A 24856-nucleotide genomic window follows, 5' to 3' on the forward strand; every position below is an offset into this window, starting at 1 on the left:
CTCCATATTTGTTGTACATCATTACCCCTCTTTTGCACATTACTGCCTCCCTGTAAATACTTCCCCCTCCTTCATGCATTACCCCTAAACACATTGGCCCCCACCCCCTTCACATTATGCCACTTCTTCATAAAATTCTGCCCCCCATTGTCCTTTACAATGCCCAATCCCCTTCACTGATTATTTCTTAGCCCAGCAAGGGTTAAAGCTGATTCTGGCAGGGTGCTTTCTCCACTTGATGGGGATTCTCATTTTCAGAAAGCTGTAAATCACCCACAGTGACAGTCTGCTGACATTCCTGACATGGAGGGCCGACCTGCTGACCTGTCCAGCTTCAACTTCCCAAAGTAAACATACAAGGATGACAAGGCTGATCCTCAGAGACCCTCAGAAGTCAGGCAAGTGCTGGTGCAGGTCAGTGCAGCTCACACTTACCTCTTTATGAACTTGTCAGACATGCTCCCTTCAGGCTCTCAGCCATGCTGGAGAAGGTGGGTGGAGCCAAAACTGACTAAGCACGGAGGACGCTCTGAATGCTGGGTCCTCTCCACGGCCTCATAACATGATGTCACTGGTTGCTAAACGCCAAGCGGCAGGCGATTCTAGCAACCAGTGCTGGGGGCAGCAGAGAGGCCCAGCGGACAGTGCAGCTGCTCCTGATTTACAGTAAATGTGAGTAACACAGCTTTGGCGCCCCCCATCTGCGGCAGCCCTGGAGCCTGGAGAGGACAGAGTTGCCACAGGTTCCGGAACTCCGTTCCAGCAGAAAAAAAGCCCTGCCTATAAGTAAGCCTGATTATGGGCTTACCTATAGGTAGAAGTCAGAGATGGGAGTTTACTCCCACTTTAAGTAACAGACAGTCACCATCCCAGGATTCCAATGCTGCTTTCACCAGGGCCAGTTCTCGGTCCAAGCTTAAATAATTATTACCTAAGTTAGAATTTCAGAAGTGAGATCAGCTACCTAGAGGATTGTTACATAATTTATTAAATAAATAGAAGATGGTTGGGATTCCCATCCAATCTTCCCAATAATTACCAAAGAGGAGATTAAAGCTAAATATGATAGAAGATGTCTTCTCCCTATTTTAGGGCCATTTTAACGAAGAGGCAGCTGCAATATCTTCTTGCTTTTGGGTCAGCTACATCCCCCAAAAAACATTGTTTCAGTAAGTACTATTAGCAAAACATGAAAGCAAGTGGTGTCATTTCCTTTATAAGTAGATTCTCTAGCTAGCATTGTTTGATTTACAAAATTATACATACTCCCTCCTTTTTTCTTCCTCAGTTGGGATTAATATGGAGGAACTGTATATATATATATTTATATATATATATATATATATATATATATATATATATATATATATACTTACTTCTTTCAACAAAGAACAATCTAGCCGAAAGGTGAAAAGATTGGGAGGCCCTAGGGACTGGATTAGGCTCTTGTACAGACCACTATAGAGTGGAAGGACAGAACTACTGTTGGCGGGCTGCCAGTATGTCAGGGGTGCAATTAATTGATTTGCCGTATAAACACAAGTACTCACTAGTGCATTATATATTGTATACTGAAATAAAGGAATTGTAGTTTGTTGTTGGTTATACTTTTCAGAGTGGTAAATTATCCCTGATAAAGAAAGATAATTTTATGCTTTCAAAACGCGTTGGATGTTCCAGTCTGGAGCAGCAACTTCTGTACCCTGTGTGCAAGTAGAATGTCTAGGATCCCGCTGGAAACCTACCACCTGCTCAAAGTTTGAAATATTTGCAATATGGTTGTATTTTTTCCCCTAGAGGGAAGTGTTAAAGGTTTGTACTATTTTATTTAAAATAATAATTGTTATTGAATGTTGTAATAAATATAGGTATTTTGTAATATATTTATCTTGAAGATTCAGTAGAGTGTTACAATCATAACAATTGCCATGCATAGTCCCGGTAACAGAGAGGGTTATTTTTGTAGAGCAGGTACTTGTTGGAAAAAGGTACCTGCTGCCAAAACACTTGAATATGTTAGAGAAGGAGGGGGCAGGCAGATTAGCAGTACTTTCACTTTTAAATAAAGGTCTGATTTTATTTTAGATAGAAAAGGGTTAAAACCCCTATCAACCTTTTTGTTGCCATCACCATCCTATAGAAAATATTTATTTTTTTTCCTCCTTCAAGACACAACAGGAAGTTCCCTTCTATTCCTGTGCAAAAAGGTATGAAGGGTTAACAGGTTAGGTGGGCAGAGAGATTTGGTGGTGGTACATGTGAATAAAATAAATATTCATTGGAAGTGAAATAAATTGAACTTGGACTAATAAATAAGGTGTTGAAGTCAGGTTATGCACTAATGAAGTTTTCCTTAGTAAATGTGATTTAATATTAAACCAGGATTTGGCTGCCTTGTGACGTCACAGTGGGAGTCTTTTGCTGGTGTGGCAGAATCCAGTCTCCTGTAAGATGGTAGATGATCTCACTACTACTTATGTGCGAGATAATGGTTCCGATAAGAAAGCAAAACACTTTCTGAAACTTGTGATCTGAAATATGCTGTAATGTTTTTTGGGATAATCCAAGTTGTAGCTGTTACCTGGCAAATAGTGTCTAACTGGTAGGAAGCTACCTGTGGCCTCCTCCTCTGTGGTCATCATGGTGATGCTATGGATCAGTAGCATATTTAGAACAAGGCAAAATGGCAGTGACAACTGGAGCATATGCAGTAGCAGCAATTAGGGAACATTGATTTGCTACTATGCATAAGACCAGCATGAGTGCCATTTTGGCTTATCCCAAAGATGGTACCCTGCATGCGTGATACATTTTCTGCAGTCCGCATTCTCTGACCATTCTTGTACCATGTCCGCAGTCTCTGACCATTTATTGTACCATGTTCACAGTCTCTGATCATTTCTTGTACCATGTCCGCAGTCTCTGACCATTTCTTGTACCATGTCCGTACTCTCTGACCATTTCTTGTACCATGTCCGCACTCTCTGACCATTTCTTGTACCATGTCCGCACTCTCTGACCATTTATTGTACCATGTCCGCAGTCTCTGACCATTTCTTGTACCATGTCCGCAGTCTCTGACCATTTCTTGTACCATGTCCGCAGTCTCTGACCATTTCTTGTACCATGTCCCCAGTCTCTGACCATTTCTTGTACCATGTCCCCAGTCTCTGACCATTTCTTGTACCATGTCCGCAGTCTCTCACCATTTCTAAACCATGTCCACAGTCTCTGACCATTTCTTGCACCATGTCCGCAGTGCCTGACCATTTCTTGTACCATGTCCGCAGTCCCTGACCATTTCTTGCACCATGTTTGCAGTCTCTGAACATTTCTTGTATCATGTCCACAGTTTCTGACCATTTCTTGTACCATGTCCGCAGTCTCTGACCCTTTCTTTTACCATGTTCGCAGTCTCTGAACATTTCTTTTATCATGTCCACAGTCTCTGACCATTACTTGTATCATGTCCACAGTCTCTGACCATTCTTGTATTTCAGTATGTCCACAGTCTATGACCATCTCTTGTATTGTGTCCACAATCTCTGACTATTTTTTGTACAATGGTTGCAGACTCTGACCATCTCTTATATAATGCTCTTGGTCTTTGAGTATACCCTGCTGTGTGTCTGCTGTCTCTAATATTAAATATTCATTGAATATTATGTGTCCCTTTGGTGATGTGGGGGGCCACACTTGAGGCCCCCCATATTAAGAAAGTTGACCGCACCTGCTTTAGAAGCTGGAACTCACTGAAGTAGACACTGCTACTCCAGAGATCCCCACCTATTTCGGGTCCAGTGCCGAATGTCTGCCCTGCTACACTGTAAACATAGGTGGTCAGGTGCTTGACATGGGCATCACTCAGAGAATGCTTTGCAATTTGCAAAATTGTACACCACCACTAACGGTAGTGGGTCACCACATCTTGAATTGTGGAGCGCTTGCAATCACTAAAGTCTAAAGTGCCCCTTACTTGCTGCACATGGTACATTTGAAATATTCATTTATATTTGGTTGACAAAAAAATAAACACACAATGTTTTAAATGTTTAATTTGTGGAAATAATCAAGACATACAAAACACTGTACATTCTGAATCTTTCTTTCCTCCTTGACTCCCTCCCACAAAGGTATATCATTAGTCTATGATATTTTACAGAACAAAATTAGCTTTGCTAGGACACCCTCTATGTTAAAATGGGAGGAGAACCTTTGTGTATCCTTCTCGGATACCCAATGGAGAAAGGCCATCCGATGTAGCTACTCGCAAAACATTCTTACTTGATGGTATCTGACACCCTATGAATTCTCAAAATTTTCCAAATCCCAGTCCCCACTCCGCTGGAGGGGATGCGGCCAAACAGGCAACCAGTGACTGGAGATAAATCTTCTCTAGAATTTCGGAGATTACAGGGATTCTATCTTAACCTGATCCCTCCCTAGCTATCCTTCACCTAGGTATAGAGAAATTTCCCCATAACCTCAGAACGACTGTCTTGCACATTTTAATGCCAGCAAAAACAGTGATAGCCAGGCGTTGGACAAAAAATATGGCACCCAACCCTTCTGAAACCATAAATCTAGTCAACCTACAATTTTTCTATGAAAAAAATGTATTAAAATCACTCCACCACAGGCTTTGTTTGATGATCTATGTAAACCATGGATAGACAGCAAATACTTTTCCAATGTCTTCTGATTGTTTTATTGTACCCTTTGTATTAGAGATCGATATGCACTTTCCCCGATATATTGGAATTGGCCACCAAGGTGACCGATATTGCCGATATTTTAGGAAAGTGGTTGTAATGGAGTGATGCCTGCAGCTAAAGGCATCACCCCGGTACCGGCGTCCATAGCCAGCGGTCGGCTGTCTTGTAATGACAACCGATGCGACTGAGAAGCCGCTCGGCTGCTTTTACAAGGAGGGGGTCTTCTGCGGCTCGCCCCGGTCTCCCCTCCCACCGGAAGACCCGGGCAACCAGCCTGCACTGCTCTGATCGGGTCTCCATGTGAAAACCCGAAAGTGAGGTCATGAGTGATATCACTTCCAGGTACTGTCTGGCGCCAGATTAAAAAAAATGACAGCATTAAAAACAGCTAAACTTGGCCTTTTTAATGCTTTTAAGTGTATAGGAGGGGTTTGGGGTCTTTTATACCCCCAGATCCCTCCACAAGAGTACCAGTAAAGTAAAAAAAATATATATATGTTTTTAAATGTACAAAAATGTCGGCCAATATCGATATGCATTGACCAAAATATCAGTATCGGCAACGAAAAACTGATATCGGTCGATCACTACTTTGTATGCTCTGAAATGTAAGATTTGAATCATTTTTGTGATACTAACTATGTTGTATGAGCTTCTTATAGCATTGTACGTTTGTCTTTGCTTACTTACAGTATGTGTCAATCTTGTAAAATGCAATAAAAACATTGATCTGAGTGATAGCAGCAGGAGTCATTGGCTTCCACTACTGTCAATCAAATCCAGTGACACGAAAGCGGACGGGCGGGGTCGAGTCCCGCTGTCAATGGACTCGGGAGCCTGCTCGCACGGGTGCCCCCATGGAAAGCAGGTCTCTGTGGGGGCACCCGATGAAGAGGAGGAACCAGAAGTGGCGCTGGGGTCCCCCTAGAAGAGGAGGATTGGGGCTGCTCTGTGCAAAACCCTTGCACAGAGCAGGTAAGTATACCATGTTTGTTATTTAAAAAAAAAAAAACGAACCTTTACAATCACTTTAACTAAGCTCTTCCGTATTTGTCTCTATTAGTGGCGCCATTTTGTTGAAGCCTGAAGCACGCACAGTGATCTTGGCCCTAGTATGATCGGATGTCCCTTTCTCCCTCTTACATTGAAGCCGCGGACAGGTTTTCTCTCCTCTAGCAGGCAGGAACTAGTTGAGGGCTGAGCTGCACGTGCGCGCGCATTCTCTGCGGCTGGGAGCGAGCGCGTCCTCTTACGTCCTCCTCCGCAGCCCCAGCGCCGTCCTGCCAGTCCATCCAGAGAGGAAGCGGTGGCCCCAGACCCGCCCACAACACGACGACAAGCGCCCGGGACATGGAGCGGCCCTGATTCACCGCTTCCAGTACGGACACCCAGCTGCCCCTAGTAGGGAGGCCGCCGGCACAGCAACATGAGTAACAACAACAACACCGTGAACAACAGGCAGACCAAGAGGGCCTCCAGCAACTGCGGCTCCATGCTGCTCACCGTACAGGAGAATGAGGCGCTCTACAGTTACCTGGGCAAGAAGTGTGTGGTGAGTGCAGCGGGCCTAGCTAGAGGGGGGATGACAGGGGGGATACTGACTGCGCACCTCACTCACCCCCTGCTCCTGGTAGAATGGTGGCAGCCTATAGCTGTGTGTCTCTGCAGGGTCACCTGCTCCCAGCTGGGAAGGTTTGCTTTTCTAAGGAGGAGTCCCAGGCAGGTTATCTATGGAATGCTAAGTCTGCCAGCTGTGTGCAAAATGTATGCTTTACCTACCTCTGAAAGGAAAACTGTCTGTGCTGCGTAACCTGTCAGGAACTTCACAAGTCTGATCTGTCACTTCGTGCAGCAACCATGTCATCTTTTATCAGATCTCTGCTGTCATTCAGCTTCTCTCTGACTGCCTAGGCTTGGGTGATGTCATCAGTCTGCTGCAGGCAGGAGGAGGCATTTCTCCAGTCACCTTTCCCAAGTGATTAGTCTGCTACAGGCAGGAGGAGGCTTTGTCCCAGTTCCCCCAGTGATTAGTCTGCTGCGGGCAGGAGGAGGTATTTCTCCAGTCACCTTTCCCAAGTGATTAGTCTGCTGCAGGCAGGGGGAGGCATTGTTCCAGTTCCCTCAGTGATTAGTCTGCTGAAGGCAGGAGGAGACATTTTCCCAGTTCCCCCAGTGATTAGTCTGCTGCAGGCAGCGGGAGGCATTGTCCCAGTTTGCCCAGTGATTAGTGTGCTGCAGGCAGCGGGAGGCATTGTCCCAGTTCCCCCAGTGATTAGTCTGCTGCAGGCAGCGGGAGGCATTGTCCCTGTTCCCCCAGTGATTAGTCTGCTGCAGGCAGGGGGAGGCATTGTCCCAGTTCCCCCAGTGATTAGTCTGCTGCAGGCAGGGGGAGGCATTGTTCCAGTTCCCCCAGTGATTAGTCTGCTGCAGGCAGGAGGAGGCATTGTTCCAGTTCCCTCAGTGATTAGTCTGCTGCAGGCAGGAGGAGGCATTGTTCCAGTTCCCTCAGTGATTAGTCTGCTGCAGGCAGGAGGAGACATTTTCCCAGTTCCCTCAGTGATTAGTCTGCTGCAGGCAGGAGGAGGCATTGTTCCAGTTCCCTCAGTGATTAGTCTGCTGCAGGCAGGAGGAGGCATTGTTCCAGTTCCCTCAGTGATTAGTCTGCTGCAGGCAGGAGGAGGCATTGTTCCAGTTCCTTCAGTGATTAGTCTGCTGCAGGCAGGAGGAGACATTTTCCCAGTTCCCTCAGTGATTAGTCTGCTGCAGGCAGGAGGAGACATTTTCCCAGTTCCCCCAGTGATTAGTCTGCTGCAGGCAGCGGGAGGCATTGTTCCAGTGATTAGTCTGCTGCAGGCAGGAGGAGGAGGCATTGTTCCATTTCCCCCAGTGATTAGTCTGTTGCAGGAGGAGGAGGCATTGTTCTAGTTCCCGCAGTTATTAGTCTGCTGCAGGCAGTGGGAGGCATTGTTCCAGTGATTAGTTGGCTGCAGGAGGAGGAGAAGGCATTGTCCCAGTCCCCCAGTGATTAGTCTGCTGCAGGCAGGAGGAGGCTTAGTCGCAGTCACCTCTATGTCGAGGATCAGGCTGCTGTAGCAGGCATTTCCCCAGTCTTGCTTCCCCAGCAATCATTCTGCTTCAGACTGGAGGAAGCATTTCTTAAGTCTCATCTCCCCAGTGATTAGCCTGCTGCAGGCAGAAGGAAGCATTTTCGCAGTCACCTTCCCCCCCCCCCCCCCCAAGAGTCAGGCTGCTACAGCAGTCATTTCACCAGTATCACTCTCCCAGCAATTAGTCTTCTGCAGGCAGTAGAAAGCATTTCATTTTTCACCTCTCTCCCAGTGATTAGTCCGCTGCAGGTAGCAGGAGGCATTTTCTTATTCTCCTCTTCCCCAATGATCATACTGCTGGCAGGTAGAAGAAAGCTTTTCCTCAGTCCCCCCTCTTCCAGTTATTAGGCTGCTGCAGACATCAGGAGGCATTTCCTCAGTCCCCCCTCTTCCAGTTATTAGGCTGCTGCAAGCAGCAGAAGGCATTTCCTCAGTCACCACTCTCCCAGTTATTAGTCTGCTGTTTCTTATTCTCCTCTTCCCCCCCCCCCAGGATCATACTTCTGATTATGTAGGAGGAAGCATTTCCTCTGTCACCTCTTCCCAGTGATTAGTCTGCTGCAGTTAGGAGGAGGTATTTCCTCATTCGCTTCTCTCCCAAGGATCTGCCTGCTATACCAGGCATTTCCCTAGTCTTACTTCCCCAGTAATTTGTTACACCCCCCCCCCCCCCCCAGTGATTTGTCTTCTGCAAGTAGTAGGATGCATTTGTTTAGTCTCCTCTGCCCTAGTGATCCTCTACTGAAGGCAGTAAGAAGCATTTCCCTAGTCTCTTCTCCCCAGTGATTCATCTACTGCAGGCAGTAAGAAGCATTTCCCTAGTCTCTTGTCCCCAGTGATTCGTCTACTGAAGTTAGTAAGAAGCATTTCCTTAGTCTCTTCTCCCCAGTGATTCATCTACTGCAGGCAGTAAGAAGCATTTCCTTAGTCTCTTCTCCCCAGTGATTCATCTACTGCAGGCAGTAAGAAGCATTTCCTTAGTCTCTCTTCCCCCAGGGATAAGACTGCTGCAGGCAGGAGGAAGCATTTTATCAGTCACTGCTCCCCAATAATCAGTCTGCTGAGGCCAGAGGAAGCTTTTTCCTATTTTTTTTCTTTCCCACCAGTGATCGGTCTTCTGCAGGCAGGAAGGAATCTTTCCCTCAGTCTCTTTTTGAATTATCCATTTTCTGCAGGCACCATCATTTGCATGGTTCTGTCATTTCTGATCCAGGCTGGGGAGTGCATGCTAACACTGCATAATACCTGAACAAACATGGCTCCATCCTGGAGAGAAGGGTGAATGACAGCAAGCATTACCAGAGGAAGTAAGGTGATCCTGGAGACCTCATTAACCACTTGCCCTCCGGATGATTTATCCCTCTCCATGACCAGGCCATTTTTTGTGATAGACACTGCTTTATTTTAACTTAAAATTGCGCGGTCATGCAAAACTTCATGCAAGACATAAACTTTATGTCCTTTTTTTCCCCACAAATAGAGCTTTCTTTTGGTGGTATTTAGAGCCGGTTCACAACTCCTTACTACTTCGAGGGCGACTTGTGCATTACCATGCACCACGACTTCGGAGCGACTTGCAGGGACTTCACATAATGGAAGTCTATGCAAGTCGCTCCGAGTCGCCCCGAAATAGTACAGGATCCTTTTTTCTAAGTCGGAGCGACTTGTGTTGCTCCTATTAGAACGGGTCCTGTAGCGGTCAATGGGCCGCGAGGGAGCGCGACTTGTCAGGCTGACAAGTCGCGCTAATGTGAACCGGCTCTAAATCACCTCTATTTTTATTTTAAACACAAAAAAAGACCGACAATTTTGAAAAAAAAAAAAAACAATATTTCTTTGTTTCTGCTATAAAACGCATCCAAAAAAAAAATCAAATTTCTTTATCAATTTAGGCCAATATATATCCTTCTACATGTTTTTGGATAAAAAAAAAATCCCAATAAGCGTATATTGATTTGCACAAAGGTTATAGTGTCTACAAACGATGGTATAGATTTATGGAATTTTTATTAATTTTATTTTTTTATTATTGATGGCGGCGATCAGCGACTTACAACGGGACTGCAGCAGACAAATCGGATGCTAAGTGACACTTTTTGGGGACCAGTGACACTAATACAGTGATCAGTGCTAAAAATATGCACTGTCACTGTACTAATGACAATGGCAGGAAAGGGCTTAACGGGTGATCAGTGGGTTAAATGTGTGCCTAGGGAGTGCTTTTACTGTGGGTAGGCAAAGATCCCTGCTCCTGCTTTGTAGGAACACAGGATCACAGCCTTCCCTTCCCACAAAACGGCGATCTGCCTTGTTTACATTGTTACCGCTCTGCCTATGTCCCGGCGGACATCGTATCTGCCGCACCCGCTGATTGGCTCCCGCTGTGTCTAATCACAGCAGGTCGCCGGTGGCGCGCAAGCACGTCCCAGACCCGTTAGTGTAGGATCTTGTACAGGTACATGATGCTGCCCAGGAGAGGCACTATGCTGCTGTGTGTACATTCAGCCTGTGTGTATGGCAGGCGGGTCGTGACTGAAAATGGTCTGCCAACTGTCTCCCGGTCAGCGCTCTCAGCCATTGGCTGAGTGCGCTGAACGGAGTGTTCTGGGTGGGGTAGCTGCCCCCCCACCCCCCATCAGATCACAATAGCACAGCAGGGGAGATCGGTGTACTAACATAGGATTGTTAATACGGTGCCTCTGACTGCTGTGTGTATGTGTAGTAGTGTGTACAAGGCTTTAGTTACCTGTCCCTCAGGAGACAAAGTGCATGTAGGTGGTTGTCCTGACTTTATATCCCAAGCTAGTGTTGACAATCATGCCTTCCCTCCCCCACTGCTGTTTGTCCACACTGCTCACAAGGAGGCAAATATTCAATTAGTTCTGAATGACAGTGTTTGTCTCAGACAGCAGGTATGCATCGAAGATGAACGCCATCACTACTCGCGCAGGGGGAATGACAGGGCAGTGAAAGGAGTAGAAGATTGCCAGCAGAAGTTGGCAGAAGAGGAATGACTGTGGGAGGCCAGGGGACTGAATACATGTTCTGAGAGAGGAGATATCTAGTGGGAGATGAAGTAGGAGGAATACAGGTGGGAGTAAAAGAACGAGATTGCCAGCAGGGTTTAGAGGAAGAGGAATAACCCAGCAAGGCATAGCAGAGGCAGCAGTAGCAATTGGGCTTTGCTGCAACTGCCCCCCCCCCCCCCCCATATGAACATCTGCAAATTGGGCTTCATACAGGGGTGGAGCTCACAGTCAGAAATACAAGATATAATAATAATAATAATGTGCTTTCATATCAAATGGTTCTGCAGATATTTTCTAAGTGCACATTATATTTTTTAGGCAAATCGCTGGACTAGCAAGTATGTTTATTTCTGCTGAGACTTCTTCTTTATTACCCTAAGTGTTACACTTAATTCATGCATTTAACATTATAAAATATCTGATGATCCCTCATCCTGTTATTTGTAATATGAAAATAATTAGCTGAAGATTTGGTTTTCTGTGGGCAGTGCTGTTTCCCTTATTCAATGAAATAATTACATAATGCGTACCAAGCATTTAGCCAGTTCCCAAAGTTCATTGTAAACTATTATTGTCCTATTAGCATTCCTTTCTAGATTTTATTTTTTTTCCCCAACCAAAACTATGACTATTGAAGGGTGAGGTAGGCAAGATTTCCTACCTGCATGTACAGGATTGCGCAAGAGGTTTAATATATAGAATGGATGTATGATGCACCACTTATTGCTGTGAATCATTGATACTTACATAACCGGGTTTACCTGCATATTCCTCTCTGTAAGAGATGATCATTTGTGGTAGATGTGTTGCTATTTAGAATATCGCTTGGGAGCAGTGCCCTTTATGTTGTGACATTACATTACTTTATTCGTCACTAGTCATGCAACGCTGTACCCAAATTACATTTGTCCTTTTTTTTACCCACAAATATAAATTTCTTTTGGTGGTATTGATCACCTCTTCTTTTTTTTTTTTTTTTTTTTTTTTGCTCTATGAACAAAAATAAAGACAGACAATTTAGAAAAACATAGATTATTTTTTTTACTTTCTGCTATAAAACTTATCCAGTAAAAAAAAAAATGTGAAAATCTAATTTATTCATAAATTTAGGCCAAAATGCATTCTGCTACATATTTTTGGTTGAAAAAAAAAATCAAAAGTGTATATTGATTATTTTGTGCCTGCAAACTTTGGTATATATACTGTAATTTTTATTTATTTTTTTATACTGGTAATGGCAGCTATCGGCGACTTATAGGGGGACTGTGATATTGCAGAGGACAATTTGACACTGACACTTGTGACCCTTTGCAGGAACCAATGACACTTACTGTGATCAGTGCTAAAATTATGCACTGTCACTGTACGAATGGCACTAGCTGGGAAGGGGTTTAACATCTAGGCCAGTGTTTTTCAACCTTTTTTCAGTCGAGATACACCCCAGAAATTATGGACAGTCTTGAGGCACCCCATCCTAAAAGTTTTACATAATGCAGCAACATACACACACGTAGGATGCCCAACGTTAGAGGTACAAGTTGGTACTGACTAGTACTTCCAATGTTCCTCAGTTTTTCTTCATCACTCAGCTAATATGACCCCAAAACTTATGGAGAGAAGCAGGGGAGGGTCAAACAAGCATGCTACTCAGGCGACTAACATCCTCCTTATCAACTGATGATGTCATTGGTCATTAGCAGGTCGGCAGCTAGAAGGCCGAAACGGTGCACAATGAAAACCTGTGACTTTGTGTAACGTAAAAGGCAGGCTTCATCCACCCGCTGCCTTGTATACAATTTTTGGGAAATGTTTGGGGCATTTTGCTGAGGCACCCCTGAAGAAACCTCAAGGCACACCAGGGTGCCTCGGCACCCTGGTTGAAAAAGGCTGATCTAGGGCAATGAAAGGGTTACATGTGTGCCTAACTAGTGCTATGGGATATGGTGGAGTTTATTCCTTGAATATGGGTGTAACATTTTACTAAAGGTGAACTTATCCTTTAAATTTGCAACCTCCTAGTGGTGATATATACCGATGATGACAGGTGCTCTTTATGGAGATGTGAGGGTCCACTTGGGAGTGCTGACATTTTACCATATTGATTTTTGTGTTTTTTAAATTGTAATGAAAGATCCACTTGAATCCCTTGTCTACAAAGGTACATTTGTAAACATCATGGTAAACAAGGGGTTGAAGCAATCTCATTGCTCCTGGCAAAGTTCCTTCAGATAAGTGAAGCGGGTACTTTTATGGGGCACTTAAAATGCACCCCCCCCCATGTTGGCTTTCCCATCCCCCACCAATGTAATACATCACTTCCAGGTTTACAGCTGTTATTTCTCAGCTACTGCAGATCATGATGCAGACAGTCAAGCACATTTAGTTGCATTGGAGGGCACGAGGGCATTGGGATTCAGCTAGACCCCCAATGTCTTCATAAAGAGGACCTGTCCCCTGCCCATGCTATCACATAGGAAGCTTGTTAGCCTCCTTGTGATAGCAATAAAGTTAAATAGGAAAATATGTATGAAATAAAAATAGAAAACTTTTTAAAGCATTCCTGTACACATCCCAATTCAAGTGCACAGCATATGGCTAAGAGGTGTATGTGAACATAACGCACATTTTGTACAGTTTATCGTCGCAAAAGTCAGCGTGAGAACAATAAATCTAGGGACATAAAATATGGTCATCGCAAAACTGATGACCTGTAAAGCTTTTGTGTTGCCTTTGGGTGGGTATCTCACTTCCATCAGCTATAGCAGCCCTGGAGTGTTAAAATATTCTACCAGTACTGGTAGACAAGTGGTTAAATATTATTGTAAATATTTTATCTGGAATTGGGAGAGTAATCAGGGAAAATTGAGTTTTTTTTTAACCTTGTCAGCCATTATGGACCTTTAAAGTGGTGGTAAAGACTCAAGGGTTTTTAACCTTCTCTGTGCAGTAGCTCCCCCCTAATACTTACCTGAGCCCCATCTTGATCAGGCGATGTGCGTTGGCTCCTGCTGCTGTCAATCACAGCCAGACTATGAGCAGAGAGAGGGGACGGGGCAGAGCCGTGGCTCTGTGTGAGATTGACACGCAAAGCTGCAGCTTAAAAACGAGCATACTTGTGTGCCCCTGTTCTAAAATTTGGTCGGACCCATGAAAATTCCGGACCTCGTCACTTCCGGCTGGTGCGAGCCCCGGTGCGCATGCGCACAAGGTCCGAGAAGATTCAAAGACTTAGCAGCTTTGGTTTGCCCGTGACAGCAATTTTCCCGCAATGGTGTGTGCGTCCCACCTCAGCCCCTCCTCCTCTCAATCAGCTGTTCGCTAAGTCTTAGAATTTTCTCGGACCTTGAAAATGTCTTGTGCGCATGCCGGAAGTGACGAGGTCCGGAATTTTTATGGGTCCGACAAAATTTTAAAACACCCCCATTGCAAGCTGCTTGCTGTGGGGGCACTCTGCAGGAGGGAGGGACCTGAGAAGAGGAGGATCAGAGCTGTTCTGTTTAAAACCATTAGGGTCCTTCACATGCAGCTCAGCAGGGAACGATCCTCGTTGAGCAGGCAGATGACAGCTCCGTCCCCACATTTCAGAGACAGACCGGTCAGATCCCTGCTCTCCTCTATGGGGAGATCAGATAACAACGGACCACCTGTCCATTTTCATCTGATCAGACAGAAAATAGGGTTTCCATCCGTCTGGATTTCACGGACAGGATCGGATCGGATAGCAGCGGGTGTCAGCAGACATGTCACTGCTGACATCCGCTGCCCCATAGAGGTGCATGGAGCATCCGATCAGGTCCGCCTGAAAAAACTAACAGGCGGACCTGATCGGAAAGCCCGTGTGAAAGGGGCCTTGCACAGAGCAGGTGAGTGTGACATCTTCTTTTTTTATTTTTATTTTTTTAAACAAATGTATCACTTTACGCTTTTCAGGGTGTGTTCAAATATTTACTTTGACCACTGTACCAAAAAAAAAAAAAAAAAAACAAATAATAAAAAGCTCTAACCAATGACCTATGTACTTGCGTTAGGTGAAAAATTTAGTATCCTCTAGTAACCAATCCAGTTTTAAGGAAACCTATCCGACAAAATACATGCGTTGTCATTGTTGACGTATTCTGTTTTTTCTTTCAGTTTTTATATCTAAGCTTTGCCAACTGAAAACACTATTTTTATTAATTTTAATTATGCAAAGAAAGGGGCGGAGCCGGCTAGCGAGGTGAATGGCAGCTTGAGCCTGCAGCTCCTCGCCACGCAGACAGACCGGAGCATATTACAACGGAGAGGGTCACTCCACGCTACCACAGCTACACTCCGGACACCTGCGAACCTCGACCGGACATGTCCCACAAGCGGAAAGATCGTGGAAAGCCGGGTAAGATGTTGAACTTCTTCACCCCGAACACCAGGCCGCGCAGCCAAGATGGCGCCGGCCCGCCACGCTCATCACAGCCCCAACGCTTACCATCCCCAGGCTCCAGAGACAGTGGGAATCCCTCGGGCACGCAAAACAGCGAGGGGGACCACCTGCCACAGTCCTCCCGACGTCTCAGTCTAATAGCCCGGTGAAGTCCAAACAAAAAACGGACCATGCCGCCACAGTCCCTTCACAGGGCATCACCATTAATGACACCCTGGAATTCCAGGAAACTATGGCAGCTCTCTCTGCAGGTGATCAGCCTGTGATGGCCTCTATGTTAAGGGACATGATGCTCTCACTGCGCTCTGCTATACACTCTGACATGCTGCAATTAATGTCTCAATGCAATACTGCAGTGGTTGCTGTGACTGACAGAGTGACAAAAATTGAAGACAAGATGGGGGAGTTTGCCAACACATTTAACGACATGGTAGATGCCCATAACGACCACGATGACGAAATAATATGGCTTAAATCTAAAGTGGCAGACCTTGAGGATCGTTCCAGACGGAACAATATCAAAATCAGGGGCATACCCGAATCTGTTAAACCTCAAGATCTGTCTGAATACTTCACTTCCATTATGCAGGACTTGTTACCGAATGTTGCACCCACTGACCTAGCAATTGACAGGATCCACAGGTAACCAAAACCTAAACACATTCCAGACAAATACCCCAGAGATGCTATCGCCAGAATACATTTTTACACTGTGAAGGAGAGGGTCATGGCACGGATGAGGAAGGCAGTGGACCTCCCGGCCAGCGTGCAAGGCCTGTCACTATATGCAGACTTATCTGCTCACACCATGAACAGGAGAAGAAATTTGTTAACCGTAACAAAACCCTTGAGAAACCACCATATCCAGTATCGCTGGAACTATCTGGCAACACTTCTAGTCACTAAAGGGGACAAGGAATTCAAAATAACGACCCTGGAATACAGCATTAACCTGCTCCGTCAGTGGGGTATACTGGACTCTGATGATCCAGACGTGCAATGCCATTCTAGGGGCCCTAATTGTTCTCCATCCACCTGATTGAGGACTCCTACCAGCAAATATACATGTGCTTCATATGGGAGTTGACCCTCCATTTATTAAACCGTCAAGTTATGAATATCCGGCAGTTCTGTTCGGCTGCTTATAGTATTTTTGTACTAATTGCCCCAAGTTAGCAGATTCTATTCTGCTCAGATTTCCACCCGGATATCGTCTATTTTTTACCTACAGGCGCCAACTGTTCCTAGCGCCTTGTGTTGTATGTGTTTACCCCTTTTATCACTCTTCATATTTTGTTTCTGTTCTTTCTTTTGACTATTTTTGACGTCCGCACCTTGCTGTGCCCACACAGTTTCAAAACACCATGTCTTTCAAACTGACATCATTGAACGTTCGGGGTCTTAATAGTCCGTTTAAACGTCATATGCTATACAGAGAACTTAAAGCACAAAAGTGTGATGTCATGCTCGTTCAAGAAACCCACTTCTGTGCAGCTACTCACCCCATGCTCAAGTTCAAGCAATTCCCACATGTCTACTATGCCAATGGCCCTAAGAAAAGAGGGGGAGTGGCCATCCTCATTAAAGACTCTGTGGATTATAATTACATTTCACACCACTCTGACCCTGACGGACGTTTCATCCTGTTGAAGTGCACGTTAAACTCAGTCGCATATTCCATCATCAACGTCTATGCCCCCAATACTAACCAAAATTATTTTTTAAAGAAGCTATGGAAAAGCATTAAACCGGATCTCTCAGGATTTGTGTTGCTGGGAGGGGATCTGAACTTAGTACCTAAATGTCACCAGGACACTTCAAGAGATCATCCAAAACATCCCCGCAGAGCGGATTTATCCAAATTTTTGATTTCCTCAGACCTGCAGGACATCTGGAGATGCCATCACTCCTCGGAGAAGGACTTTTCCTTTTTTTCCAAAGTTCACTCCTCATACTCCAGGATTGATGTAATCCTCTCTGATAAATTTTTGCTACAACAGGTAGTGGAATCTACTATAGGCCAAATTACCTGGTCGGACCATGCTCCAGTCTCAGTGACTATAGGCCCTCGGGTCTGCTCCGCGAGAGCCAACAGATGGAAAAACGATATCAATATCTTTTGTGACCCGAAGACTTCCTCCGAGGTCCAAGTGGCCCTGGAGGAATTCTTCCGCACCAATGACAATGGGGAAACTTGCCCATTTACAATGTGGAACGCCCATAAGGCATTTATGCGAGGTTTCCTCATGTCTAAAAGTGCAGCTAAACGGAGGCAGAGGAGGCAGCAGTTGGAAGACATATTACAAAAAATACAAGTTAGAATCTCTTAACAAACAAAATCAACTTCCGCATATCACTGACAAATTGACGCAGGCCCAAAACGAGTTGTGCTTGCTGCTACTTGGACAGCATCAAACTCAAATTTGTAAACTGAAAGCTAATTTTTTTGCTCACGGAAACAAGGCTGGCAAACTTTTGGCCAACCACCTAAAAGACGAACGCATCCGACAGCGTATATCTAAGCTGACTCACCACTCGACTGGCCAGACTTTGACCAACCCCAAAGACATCGCAGATGCCTTCAGCCATTACTATGGCTCCCTATATAATTTGAAAGACGACGTGTCCACCCCCCAGCCGTCCCCGGAGGACATAGACAATTTTCTAGCCTCAGTCTCCCTACCCAAACTGACTCCATCAGCACTATCGGACTTGAATCTCCCTATTTCAGCGACGGAAATCTCCACTGCAATCCATTCCCTACCCTTGAAAAAAGCTCCGGGCCCTGATGGGTTCTCATCGGAATATTATAAACAATATGTGCAAATTTTGGCACCAAGACTTCAAGATGTGTTCCGCAGAGCTGCCTCGTCTGCCTCCTTTCCTCCAGAAATGTTGGAGGCTACTGTGATCACTCTTCCTAAGCCGGGGAAACCCCCGGACTGTGCGAAGAATTTCAGACCCATATCGCTACTGAATGTGGATCTGAAGGTCTATGCAAAAATTTTGGCCAACAGGTTGGCTAGGTTCCTGCCTGACATCATTAAACAGGACCAGGTAGGTTTTGTGCTAGGCCGTCAGGCTACTGACGCTACAAGGCGCCTCCTGAATCTCATCCACCATGCTGAGTCCACACGTACGCCCGCAGTGTTCCTGTCCCTTGATGCCGAAAAGGCTTTTGACAGGATTCACTGGGGATACCTCCACAAAGTTCTGCAACGTTTCGGCATGGGGGGTGAGATTTTGGATGCAATTATGGCCCTCTACACTAAGCCTTCGGCCTACGTCTACACAGAAGGTATGTTTTCTACGAAATTTGATATCACAAATGGGACCAGGCAGGGATGCCCACTTTCTCCACTGGTCTTCGTTCTCCTGATGGAGCCTCTGGCAGAAAGGATTAGAAATCACCCGGACATCAGAGGTCTGGACATCCACGGTATCCCAAATAAGATATCATTGTTCGCGGACGATGTTATCTTATCCATGACAGCCCCAGATACATCCCTTGTTGCGGCTCAGGAGGTTCTTCAGGAATTTCACTCCATTTCATACTACAAGATCAATGACACCAAGTCACACATGCTAGGGGTGGGACTCAATGATAAAATGCAAACAGAGATTACACGCCTGGTACCCTTCCAGTGGAGCCGGGGCCCCATCGATTATTTGGGAATTAAACTGACGAGCAATATGAGGGATCTGTTTAAAGTTAACTTCACCCCATTTATGGACACCTTGACAGGTGACTTTGAAAGATACGGTAAACATTTCCTCTCATGGTCGGGCAGGAATGCCGCATTTAAAATAACATTCCCGAAGCTCCTGTACCTATTCAGGGCGCTTCCCATCGGTATTCCCCAGGCGTTTTATCGTAAAATACACTCCATGGTCTCCAGGTTCTTGTGGGCCGGGATGAAACCCCGATGTTCCCATAGGAATCTGGTTAGACATCCCCTAGTGGGGGGCATGGGGGTTCCAGATGTAAGGGATTACCATATAGCAGCTATCCTCACACAATCCATTCATTGGTTGAAACCGGAACAGGCTCCCAACTGGACCCAGCTGGAATGGTCAGAGGTACCACAAGGGTCCCTAACTGACTTGATACTGAGCACCCCTCTAGCTAGACGCACATTATCCACACCGCACCCAACTATAAGTGCTACAATACAGGCCTGGCAGTACTTTTTTACCCACAGTGCCACGGTAGGTGGCAGAGTAGATGTTCCTGTCCCACTGACGTCCCTCTCCTTCCTCTCCCCGGATCTGAAGGTGAGCCACTGGCCGACTTTTGGCTTACGTACTATCCAAGACTTTAAGCAACATCAGGGTGAATCTTCCTTTGCCACCAGGTGTGCGAGGTTCCCCTCCTTTGCCAGGGAGTTTCTCACGTTTCAGAGGGTAGCACGATTGATCTCTACTCTAGACAAAACCAGCATCTCTATGTCTGCACAGGTTCACTCTCTGTGTTTTGGGCCTGGCGCAAGGCTCAAGGGTATAGGCACATTCTATACAGCTCTCCAAGATAAAGGGTCATTTATCAAAAACACCCATCATCTCAAATGGGAGGGCGAACTCGATCAAGAATTCACCACTAAACAATGGCTAAACTCATATAAGCTTACCAGAGCACACACTAGGTGCTCCAACTTCAGGGAAGGGCTTCAAAAATTGCATCTCAGGTGGTATAAAACACCATACACTATTGCCAAATACTCTCCTGAGGCATCTAACCTATGCTGGAGGGAATGCGGTCAAGTGGGCATCTTGCTACATGTGGTGTGGTCCTGTGTGTCTCTGAGAAGTTTCTGGGCCTCTGTATCTAAACTTATTGCTTCCATCACAGGAATTCTAAACAAAGTTACGGTTGAGCAGGCCATCCTGGGTATTAATGTAGACAGGTACCCCCCCGGTTTAGGACTGTTGTTCAAAATATCCTTTTCGCTGCGAGACTATCCATAGCTCGTAAGTGGAAATGTGCAGATGTTCCCTCGTAGAGGGAGGTCATTCAACTTGTGGGAGAATCTTTTATTTATGAAAAAACCCTAGCATATACTGAACTTAAAGTGAGACAATTTCAGGCCAATTGGTCGATCTGGAACGATTATTTCCCAAACATAGCATGAGCTGAGCCCAACTATAAGTGGGCGGCGGTTGCGGGGTGGGCAGGGCGGAGGGAAGCTGGACTCAACACGGGGGGTGGCAGCAAGTTCCCGGGACGGGGCACCCCTATCGAGCCTTACAAAAATTACTACTTAAGGATAAATTGTAGAAATGGGTCGCATGTCCCTCCGCCCTCTCCTCTCTCCTCCTGATCAGGTATTGTAGTAGCATACATTCAGATGTTGGCTAACGAGTTTGTTTACTACAATTATCCCCACAAATGTTTCCAGTAAGGGGCGGTAGGCCTCATATGTGTGTTTTCTAGATGGCATTATATATTACTTGTTTGTTTGATGACATTGCAATTCTTTCTTCTTTTTTTTTTTTTTTTTGTTTTCTCTATTGAACGCAAAGTTGTGTTATGTACATTGCTTCGTTTTATCGTACATGTATGTTATTCCTGTGTTTTATTTTATTATCTGAAAACCAAATAAAAAGATTTAAAAAAAAAAATTATGCAAAGAAAACTCCCCCATCCATTCTTGTCTCCGTGCTCTATTTTTTTGAGAAAGCACTTTGAAAAACATCCCTCTAGCATTTCTGCCTACAGCCACCTAGAGTAAGGGCAGATGATTCATGTAGCATTTACTTCCTGGATTCCATCTGCCCCTATTCTAGGCCTGTGATCTGTCAGAAAATCCCTACCTACGTAATTTCCGGTGCGGTTTCGTCATGCACCAGCTGTAGCCGCGTCACACGTCCTACTGCGCATGCGCGGAATAGTTAGGGAATTATGATAACATCGTAAGGGGTGAGGCAAAAGTCCTACTGCGCATGCGCACCAATGGGTCGGGCAGCGGCATCTCTTATAACAAACGTACATCCGATCTCCATGGCACACACAGCGCCGAGGCGACAATAGGACAATCCTATTCCCTACCCACACGCGTACGCCCTCTGTCTCATTGTAGGGTCAGCGCAGTGTGGGCCATGGAGATCGGATGGATGTTTGTTATAAGAGATCCTGTTGGTGCGCATGCGCAGTAGGACTTTTGCCTGACCCCTTACGATGTTATCAAAATTCCCTTCCTATTCTGCGCATGCCCAATAGGACATGTGACGCTGCTGCATGACGAATTCACAGCTGATCTCAACTGGAAATGACGTAGGTAGGGAAATCTGATAGAACACCTGCATTCAGGAGGGGGGGGCTTAGCTGAGAAACCCCTGTTGAAGACTTCTGGGATGTATGACATAATTTTGCCTAGGATTGTAAACCAGGAAGTTACTGAAGAAATGTGAAAAAAAAAAGTTTTTAAAATAAGTAAATATGATATATATTTTCTGTTTACTAATGTTAGTAGCATAGGGATTAAAAATAGTGTTGATTGAGAGTTTAGTTCTGCTTGAGGCTGGGTTCACACTGCCGCACGGAGTGGCTCACAGTAGGGGTCCGGTGCGTCCCTGTTCACCGTTTCAGGTCAGATTTCAGACCTGAAACAAACCACAAGTCGCACAGGACTCCTGTGCAATTTGCTCTGCAGATAAGTGAACCAGCTCAATGGAGAGCCAGTCACAATCTCCTGACATGCAAATTGGATGCGGGAAACCCACATCCCACTCGCTATAGTATGGACCCAGCCTAAATTTTGTTTTAAAGTGATTGTAAAGCTTTTATTTTTTTAATTTAAAATAATAAATGTTAGACATACCTGCTCCGAGCAATAGTTTTACACAGAGCGTCCCTGAACCTATTCTGGGGTCTCCTAACGATCTCTGCTCCCCCCCCCCCCCTTCCAAGTGCTCCCATAGCAATCCGTTTGGTGGGCTCGCTCGCACTGCATAAGGCAAAATATTTTTAGGGGGTGATTTCTCTGTCTTGAGGCAACTTTCAATAGTGGAGGCAGCAGGTGAGTTAAAGTAAACCTATAGGCAAAACTATTTTTTTTTTTTTTTTTTTCTTTTTGAAGACCGTAATGGAGGGTTATAACCCCTGTTGGTTAATTTTTTGCCATCTGTGCCACATTGGGAAGTTTTACCTTCACTTCTTGTCCCATAGCCAAAACAGGTAGTGAGAGGAAATCCCTTGGGGACTCCCAGGCCCCCCCCCGAACTAGTGTCCCTGTTGGAAAATTTTCCCTCTGTTACTTTTCTGAGGAAAACCCAAATCTGGAATTTTCCTTCTAATTTCACTTTCAATGAGAATGGTAAAAAGGACAAATAGAGAGGATTAATCTCTCTGGCTCCATGTAGACGGGACGTTGTTAAAAGTCCCTTTGAATGCTGGAATTTTTAGGACGTTTAAAACGCGTTTGCACCCGCGTTTAGCGAGCGTTTGCATTTAGAACCGTTCCTAGAGGTAAAAAAAATAATTCCCCTTTAAAATGGAAAAACGCGAACTCTAAAAGCGGGTTATTGCGTTCGGTCGCGTTTTTGCGTTCGAAGGCAAATAATTGCGTTCCAAAAAACGTCCCTGAACTCAAATGCCTGCAAATGACTGTAAATGACCCTGTGTACATGGACACATAAGATAACATGGAGGTGGGTTCAGGGGCTTCTGAAAAAAACGGCCAACTGCTTGTCCCGTGTACATGGACCCTAACAGAGGTACAAGACGGCAATAAAAACTGACAAGCATTCTAGTCCCTCTCAAATGTGTCTAAAATTAAAGGAAAAGTTTTGTCTTTAGTTATACTTTAGTGTTCTGTTTGTTACAGGTCACATTCTGTGTTCTGTCTGTTCTTTACAGATCACATTCTTGAGTTTTAAAGAGGTTGTAAACTCGTTTAAAAAAGTTTTTTTTTTTTCTTTTACAACCTGCAACCTACAACAAAAGAAAGACATAATGAGCTAGTATGCATCGCATACTAGCTCATTATGAAATGCTTACCTTAGAACGAGCCCCCGCTGTGCCGCTCACTCACCTGTATGACGGGCGACATGTTTAGTCGCCCGTCTTCTGGGATCGCGGCATCCGGCCATCTGATTGGCCGGAGCCGCGGTGACGTCACTCCCGCGCACGCGCGCGGGAGCCGACGGTCACGGCATGGGGCTCTGAAGGAACGGCATGATCAGCCGTTCCTTCAGAGCGCATGCGCCAGTGACGTCACTGGCTGCATTAAAGGTAAATATCTCCTAAACCGTACATGTTTAGGAGATATTTACAGTACCTATAGGTAAGCCTTATCATAGGCTTACCTATAGGTACAACTTCCTGAGGAGGGTTTACTTCCTCTTTAACTGACAGTCCCCTTACACAGTAAGTTAAGACTCGTACACACTATAAGAAAATCGGGCGAGAATTTTCGTCCAAAGAGCTTTTATACGATTTTTGTGTGTACACAACTTTCATCAGTCGAACGAAAATTCCCGAAGAGAAAAAGAGCTTTTTTTTTTTTTTTTTTTTGATGGTATTTGAATACCTCTACGGTTTTTAGATTTTGTGCAATAAACCAAATAAGAGCGGTAAATTTTGAAAAAAAAACACCTTTTTTTTTACATTCTGCTATAAAACATTCCCAATAAAATTTTAAAAATCAATTTTTTTGATCAGTTTAGGCTAATTTGTATTCTTATTTTTGGTAAAAAAAATCCCAAAAAGCGTATATTAATTGGTTTGGGCAAAAGTTATCGCGTTTTACAAACTGCGAGGTAGATTTTTGGACTTTTTATTTTTTATTTTTTTTTGTTTTTATTAGTAATGGCGGCGATCAGCGATCTTTTTTTTTTTTTTTTGCCGGACTGCGACATTGCGTTACACTTTTTGGGGACGAGTAACTTTAATCCAGTAATCAGTGCTAAATAATATGCACTGTTACTGTATAAATGACACTGTCAGGGAAGGAGTTAATACTGGGGGTGATCAAAGGGTTAAATGTATGCCTAAAATATGCTTACTGACTGGGGGGCTCTGTGAAAGGCACAGAGATCGGTGTTTCAGCTTAGCTTGTTTACATAGGCAGGCGGCTCTCCTTCTGTCAGTTTCCCTGAAGATTGCGGGAGGCCAGCGGCGATCTTGCCCACTCCTCCCCCGGTCTGGCTCCCGCTGTGTCTAATCACAGTGGGAGCGCGGCTCCATCCGTACACGATCGCTGCCGAGACCGCATGCACATAATCACGTAGCTCTACGTCATTATGCGCAGCTGAGACGCCCTGCCGCAGTAAATCTGCATGGAGCGGTCAGCAAGTGGTTAATATGTACCATTTTCATACGGTTTTCATACAAGAAAAATCAGAAAAGAGACTGCGCATGATCAGAAACAATAAACAACAAAAAAAAAGCCTTTTTCGTTCATCAGTTTTGATTTGCTGTGAAAGGAAAATCAGACGATCGTTCACCCGATTTTCTTATAGTGTGTAACCGAGCTAAGTAATCTTTTGCAGAAAGGGTTGTTGCTTTTAAATCTGCATTGGGGTTTTATTAAATCGTAAGGTTAGAGCTTAGTGGGGTTCTTCTTTAAATAGTCACTACTATGCTTTCCG

At 45.0% G+C, this 24856-nt stretch overlaps 1 protein-coding gene across 2 annotated transcripts in view; it reads left to right on the top strand.

Moving 5' to 3' along the window:
• Positions 1–5974: 5974 nt before the first annotated feature.
• WASL (WASP like actin nucleation promoting factor) overlaps positions 5975–24856 on the top strand; it is a 107471-nt gene continuing 88589 nt past the window's right edge. The window contains exon 1 of one of the 2 annotated variants that reach the window (XM_082255655.1): positions 5975–6267. In XM_082255655.1, coding sequence (XP_082111781.1) covers positions 6142–6267 — 126 coding nt within the window. In that variant the 5' untranslated portion in view covers positions 5975–6141. The remainder of the gene's footprint in view (positions 6268–24856) is intronic. The other variant, XM_082255656.1, reaches the window with a different exon arrangement.

Source organism: Pelophylax lessonae, assembly GCF_965119305.1.
Source record: "Pelophylax lessonae genome assembly, chromosome: 4".
In the NCBI taxonomy this organism is placed as follows: Eukaryota; Metazoa; Chordata; class Amphibia; order Anura; family Ranidae; genus Pelophylax; species Pelophylax lessonae.